The sequence below is a fragment of the Penaeus vannamei genome, chromosome 3, assembly GCF_042767895.1.
Source record: "Penaeus vannamei isolate JL-2024 chromosome 3, ASM4276789v1, whole genome shotgun sequence".
Lineage (NCBI taxonomy): Eukaryota > Metazoa > Arthropoda > Malacostraca > Decapoda > Penaeidae > Penaeus > Penaeus vannamei.
Window position 1 is genome coordinate 600,041 of NC_091551.1, and position 7,500 is coordinate 607,540.

The window sequence follows — 7,500 nt, forward strand, 5'->3', positions numbered from 1 at the left end:
TATATATGTATATATATATATATATATATATATATATATATATATGTATATATATATATATATATATATATATATATATATATATATATATATATATATATATATATATATATATATATATATGTATATACATATGAGTATATGTGTGGAAAGGTATGAATGAGAACGAATATCTTCACAATACGAGAGGTGTGTTTTACTGTTTTCGATTATATCTTCGTCAGAAATATATATATATATATATATATATATATATATATATATATATATATATATATATATATATATATATATATATATATATATATATATATATATAGATAGATAGATAGATAGATATAGATATACTTACATATGTACATACTTAAAGGCCTTTACAGAGATTATATATTCACAAGCGACTTTAAACATGATCTATTCCAACAATCCGCCTGCATTCCGCCAATGCAGTTCTTACAGCCGAGTGATTTAGCACTTACAAATCACAAATACAACCTTCTCCCCAAGATTCAGCAACTTCACAACTTCTCAGAATGAACAATGATGTTTATCATAAGCTATCGATCACATATATACATTCTCTCTCGCCAACAATTTATGATGTACTAAGATATTGCAAACTGCTCTTGAATATATATAGTCTGTACTGAGGACTTGCAGCACGCAAATGCATTAGTAAGGACAAACGTAGCACTTTCGACTATAACATTCCATGTACAATTCGGATATCGTATCAAAACGTTTGTTGGAATGTTCAGTCAGTTTCGCAAAATGTAAAGTAAAATAGTAAAAAAGATAGAATAGATAAGTGACGTTTAATAGAAAACACGATTTTTCCATGAAAAAATGTAGTTAAACGTGTTCGATTTGAGACAAAATCTAAAACATTTTGTGTTATCCCCTTTTCGACTTTAGAAAATATTTAAAAGTTTTCAAAAACATACTGTTTACACATGCAGGTAGAAACACATAAATCTAATGTATATGAGTATATTCTGCATATGATTTTAAACGTAGATTACATAATCACTGAATGGGACACTAACTAATCATTAGAGAAAGACCATCACGCCAGCAAATGTAGAAGGCGATGGTGGCGAACGAGGATGAACATCAAAACTGGCTAAATACATCTCTTGGATCGCGAAGTTGTTCAATTCTTTCATACTTTTTCAGTGCTTTGCTTATGTTTGTCCTGCGGCTGGGCGGAGATTTCTTCCGTCCCGGGCCCACACTTTCCCCTAAAACCGACCAGGAGCAATAGCAATATGATATGGCTGTTGTTGATGACCCACGCTAAAAGGAGACATCTGTGTGTGTGTGTCTCATTTCTGTGTGTGTGTGTGTGTGTGTGTGTGTGTGTGTCTCATTTCTGTGCGTGTGTGTGTACGTGTGTGTGTCTCATTTCTGTGTGTGTGTGTGTGTACGTGTGTGTGTCTCATTTCTCTCTCTCTCTCTCTCTCTCTCTCTCTCTCTCTCTCTCTCTCTCTCTCTCTCTCTCTCTCTCTTTCTCTCTCTCTCTCTCTCTCCTTTTCTTTTCTCTTGCTCTCTTTCTCTCTCTCTTCTCTCTCTCTCTCTCTCTCTCTTTCTCTGTGTGTGTGTCTCATTTCTCTCTCTCTCTCTCTCTCTCTCTCTCTCTCTCTCTCTCTCTCTCTCTCTCTCTCTCTCTCTCTCTCTCTCTCTCTCTCTCTCTCTCTCTCTCTCTCAGAACCGGTGCTCGACATGACTCTCCAGCCACCCACTATCAAAACACAACAAATAAACAAAACTTGAACCTTGACCTCACCTTGTCCCCCACAGACTGGTCGCGGTGACCTCTCAGTAGCACTTCTACGTCGAAGTTGACCTCCGTATTCGTGGTGTCCTTGTAGGTCACGCTGCTGAACCTATCGAGGATGTTCTGCAGTTCTGGGACAGTGCGCAGGGTCGGCAGGTAGGAATCCAGCTGTTCATTGTATGGTTATTAACATTATTAGTAGGACTATTACTATGGTTATTGATATTAATATTATCATTGTCATCAATATTACCATTGTCGTTATCATTATCATCATTATCATTATCATCATTATTCTCCTTCTCATTCTCATCCTCATCATCATTATTATTATCATTATCATCATCATTATCATTATTATCATCATTCTCATCGTTATCCTCATTCTCATCATTATCATTATCATTATCACTCATTCCATCATCATTATTATCTTATCATTATCATCATTATTACATCGAGTTAGTTCCAATATGAAGTTATTATTAGTGTTCAAGTTTAACGACAATATTATTAAAAAGTCAAGTTTTGATGCAAGTTCACATGATAACGGTGATTTCTATGTTAATACAGGGTTAATGGCAAAACAAAATTGATATCAGCGTTGGTAAATAAAAGTCATTTATCAATAAAGGGTTAACATCAGTACAAAAGTGATGGCAATGTTAACAGACAAGAATCACTTGGCAGTACAGGATAATACTTAAACACACGAATATGCAGAAGAACGTTTCGCTATTGCTGACGAAGCATTAGCGAAAAGGCCTTCGGCATATTCGTGTGTTTTCTTGTCCTTCCCTTCGTTGTTCCTGTTGCAATTCGCTCGACATGAATTCCACACAAGGTTGACACTAACACAAAATCAATATCAACGTCAATAAGTCAAATTCGTAAGCTAATACAGGGTTAAAGACAAGACGAAATGAATATCAACCTCTCTCTCTCTCTCTCTCTCTCTCTCTCTCTCTCTCTCTCTCTCTCTCTCTCTCTCTCTCTCTCTCTCTCTCTCTCTCTCTCTCTCTCTCTCTCCCTCTCCCTCTCCCATTCCCTCTCCTTCTCCCTCTCCCTCTCTTCTCTCTCTCCCTCTCCCTCTCCCCCTCTCCCTCCCTCTCCCTCTCCATCTCCCTCTCCTCCCCCTCCCTCTCTCTCTCTCTCCCTCTCCCTCTCCCTCTCCCTCTCCTCTCCCTCTCCTCTCCCTTTCCCTCTCCCTCTCCTTCCCTCCTCCTCCCTCTCCCCTCTCCCCCTCTCCCTCTCTCCCTCTCCCCCTCTCCTCCTCTCCCCCTCTACCCCCTCCCTCTCCCCCTCTCCCCTCTCCCTCTCCCCTCTCTCTCCCCCCTCTCCTTCTCCCCCTCCCTCTCCCCTCTCCCTCTCCCTCTCCCTCTCCCTCTCCCATCAAAATCACCATTCAGCGAAGCCACAGGGGACTACTTACCGTGGCTGAGATATTGCTGGCGAGTGTGACCTGGTTTTCAGCGGTTCCAGCGAGCGTCACCCAGTCGGCAGAGGTCACGGACACCACCATCTGGACGCGGGTCACTGGTAGGAGAATCAGAGAGTTAGTGTTAAGGGAAGGAAGGGGAGGAGAGGGGAAAGAGGAGGAGGAGGAGGGGGAAGAAGAAGAGGAGGAGGAGGAGGAGGAGGAAGGGGATGAGGGAGAGGAGGGAGGAGGAGGAGGAGGGAGAGGAGGGAGGAGGAGGAGGAGGGAGAAGAAGAAGAGGAGGGAGGAGGAGGAGGAGGGAGAAGAAGAAGAGGAGGGAGGAGGAGGAGGAGGAGGAGGAGTAGAGGAGGGAGGAGGAAGAGAGGGAGGAGGAGGAGGAGTAGAGGAGGAGGGGGGAAGGGAGAGGAAGAGGAGGGGTAGGGGGGAAGAAGAGGTAGGGGAAAGGGTAGAGGAATGGGAAGGACGAAAAGGAGGAGAACGATGGTGAGGGGGGTGAAGATGATGATGCTAAGGATAATGATAATGGTGATAATGATAGTGATAATAATAATGATAACAATAAAGTAATAATAACAATAACAACAACTATAACAACGACAACAACAACAGTGATAATAACAATAATAATAATAACAACAGCAAAGGAACAGCAACAGCAGCAGCAACAACAACAACAATAATAATAATAATGATAATGATAATAATGATAATAATAGTAATAATAGTAATAATGATAACAATTGCATTAACAACAACATAAAAATGGTAATGATAATGATTATGACAACAATACTGATAAAATGATAATGACAATAATCACGATGATAATGATGATGACAATAAAAACAATAAAGAATAGTAATGATAATAATAACAATGATAACGATAATAATAATGAACATGATAACAATAACGATAATGATAATAATAATGATAATGACAATAAAAACGATAATGGAAATGATGACGATAACGAGAATGATGCTAATGATAATAATGATAATGATAACAAAAATAACAACATAAAAGTATCAATAACAACAGCATCACCATCAACAACAACAACAACAACAACATCAATAATAATAATAACAACAGTCAAAACCCAAAACAACCCGACTATGACGTCACGCCCCGTCGGAAAGGAACGACTCACCATCCTCGCAGAAACACGATTGGAACACGTCGCCGGCTTTCGGTTTCACGCCCACGTACTGGTTCGCGGGCGGGCTTGGGGGCGGGTCGAAGGCGGCGATTTTGGCCCGCAGAGTTTCGTCGAATTCCGAGACGCAGTAACAGCGGTCGAGGTCGTAGGCGCGCGTTGAGGTCGACACTGGGGAGAGGGAAGGAGAGGGGTTGAGACGGAGAGGGAGAGGAGAGAGAGGGAAGGAGAGGGGTTGAGATGGAGAGGAGAGAAGGAGAGAGAGATGGGGGAAGGAGAGGGAGAGGAGAGGGAGAGGAGGGAGAGGGAAGGAGAGGGGTTGAGACGGAGAGGGAGAGAGAGAGGAATGACAGGGGTTGAGATGGAGAGAGGGAAGGAGAGGGGTTGAGACGGAGAGGAGAGGAGGGAGGGAGGGGGAAGGAGAGGGGTTGAGATAGAGAGGGAGAGGAGGGAGAGGGAAGGAGAGGGGTTGAGACGGAGAGGGAGAGAGAGGGAGGGAGGGGGTTGAGATGGAGAGGGAGAGAGAGGGAAGGAGAGGGTTTGAGATGGAGAGGAGAGAAGGAGAGAGAGATGGGGGAAGGAGAGGGAGGGAGGGGGAAGGAGAGGGGTTGAGACGGAGAGGGAGAGAGAGGGAGGGAGGGGGAAGGAGAGGGGTTGAGATAGAGAGGAGAGGAGGGAGGGGGAAGGAGAGGGGTTGAGACGGAGAGGGAGAGAGAGGGAGGGAGGGGGAAGGAGAGGGGTTGAGATGGAGAGGGAGAGGAGGGGAGGGAAGGAGAGTGATTGAGACGGAGAGGGAGAGGAGGGAGAGGGGAGGAGAGGGGTTGAGATGGAGAGGGAGAGGGAGAGAGAGGGAAGGAGAGAGGGGTTGCGACGGAGAGGGAGAGGGAGGGGGAGGGAGGGAGGAAGGAGAGGGGTTGAGATGGAGAGGGAGAGAGAGAGGGAAGGAGAGGGGTTGAGATGGAGAGGGAGAGGAGAGAAGGAGGGGGAGAGAGAGAAATAAAAGAGAGAGAGAGGGTGTGAAAGAGAGAGATGATAGAGAGAGAGAGAGAGATTAAAGAGATAGTAATTATCTACACAAATTATATACACATACATTTATTCCAATAGCAAAATTCCTTTTTAAGAAAAAACAAAATCAAAAACAAAAAAATACAGACAAATAGAATAACAACCCGACAAAAGAAAGAAGGAAATGAACAACAGATAAAACGAGAAAGCAAAGTAAGAAAGGACAGACAATAAAGCAAACAGACGAATGCAAAAAAAAAAAAAAAAAATTATAATAAAATAAAAAAAAAATAAAAAATAAAAAATAAAAACGATATATATATAACTCACACGTCATGAGCAGAAGGAGGAGGGCGCTGTCTGCTGAGACGAGACCCGCCATCTCCTGCTCCTGCTTCGACTCCTGCTTCAAAATAAACAAATTAATAAATAGATGAAAGTTTCATTAAAAAATAATCTCGTTATCGCTTAAAAATTATATCATAATTTCGAGCTGTGTGAAAATTGCTTTCGCATTCCGTGTATCAGCTGTGTGTTTTACCTTCCATCTGATATTGTTTATCCTATTTCCGTCTCTTTTGCTCTGTTCTTCCCTCTTCGTTTAGCACCAATTCACATTTATTCCATTACCTGATTGACTATAAATCATAATCTACGCCATTATCACCACCATCATTACGATTATTTTTGTGTTACTCTTTACAATTATTTTCACTATTCATATTCAAATTACAATATAACAAGTACTGTTAATTTGTAATTGAAATGAGACCATGAAATCAGTCTCTGGCATAATTTTCAATGTCCAAATGGAACTGAGGTACATAACAGCCATAAACAAGTGAAAATCAACAGTTCAGAAGACTACATGTTGAAGCCATAAAGACACGATTTAATGAAACGTGGGGTTGAAGCCCGTAGAGTTATCACAGCCGACCCTACACATCGACAGTGGAATAATGACTTGACCAACGAATCGGTGTTTACCAAGAATGATCAAAGACTTTGGTATCGTTACGCCCTGTAGTAATGATTAATAATGATGACAATAATAATTAATCACAATGATTTAGTTGTATTTCATTTCTTACAATGTTTATTCTCGTCGAGACAGGCTGGCCGTTCCATTTCGCTTCTAAATGACCCCTTGTGTAGAGGAATGGCCGGGGCTACCATCCCCTTGGGTGCGGGATTCGAACGCGGGGAAGCAAGATGTCAGACGAGAAAGCTGACGTTACACCATACACGCAACGGGTTAGATGACCATTTCCCTCTCCCAGTCCTCTTCAAGTTATGCGAAGTTAGAGGAATAAACAAAAATAGGATCTATTTCATCTGTAAATTATTATTTTTTATATAATTATTTAAGAAAAATATCTTTGATTAAAAAAAAATCAAAATCAAACTGTTATTCCGTTCCATTTCGGTGCAGTCATCTACTTATCTATTCCTTCATTTATCACTGTCCTTCATACTGCGAAGAACCATTACTTTTCGAGTCTTTCTTTTCCCTCCTATAATCAGCTTAATCCATTACTTTTCGAGTCATTCTTTTCCCTCCTATAATCAGCTTAATCACCTCCGCGAGGCCAATTCAACGCCTAGCCCGAGAGCCACAGATCGACAGCACAACCTCATATGTTGTGGTGAACGTGACTCACACCAAGGCCTCAGACAAATGAAAAATCGACAATGCGAAAGACACGTTGCGGCCACGGCGGTACCGAGTAAGTGAAACGTGGCGCTCTTGTCCGCAGAGTTATCACACCAGAATGAAGATGGGTTGATTATGATATCGGTGGTATAGTAATGGTAATATGAATGGTGATGATGATGATGATGATGATGATGATGATGATTTTAGGAATGGAGTCATAATGATAATGATGAAGGCGATGTCAGCAAATGATTATGATGAAGATGATATGAACAAACATATTAATAATTCTGATGATACTAATAGCTATAACAATGACAAATACAATAACGATAATGATAGTGTTATTGATAACGGTAATGATAATGACAATAATCATATCAATAGTAATAACAATAATAATTAGAGCAATCTTGCAGTAATATAAGACCAATCATCATGATAATGACATAAAAGAC

The 7,500-nt window shown here is 41.2% G+C and overlaps 1 protein-coding gene across 2 annotated transcripts in view; it reads right to left on the reverse strand.

The window, feature by feature from the left end:
• LOC113811138 (uncharacterized) overlaps window positions 1-7,500 on the reverse strand; it is a 40,206-nt gene that overhangs the window by 25,453 nt on the left and 7,253 nt on the right. The window contains exons 3-6 of one of the 2 annotated variants that reach the window (XM_070139376.1): window positions 5,716-5,791; window positions 4,372-4,548; window positions 3,210-3,313; window positions 1,787-1,945 (exon numbers count right to left, since the gene is read on the reverse strand). In XM_070139376.1, coding sequence (XP_069995477.1) covers window positions 1,787-1,945; window positions 3,210-3,313; window positions 4,372-4,548; window positions 5,716-5,767 — 492 coding nt within the window. In that variant the 5' untranslated portion in view covers window positions 5,768-5,791. The remainder of the gene's footprint in view (window positions 1-1,786; window positions 1,946-3,209; window positions 3,314-4,371; window positions 4,549-5,715; window positions 5,792-7,500) is intronic. The other variant, XM_070139369.1, reaches the window with a different exon arrangement.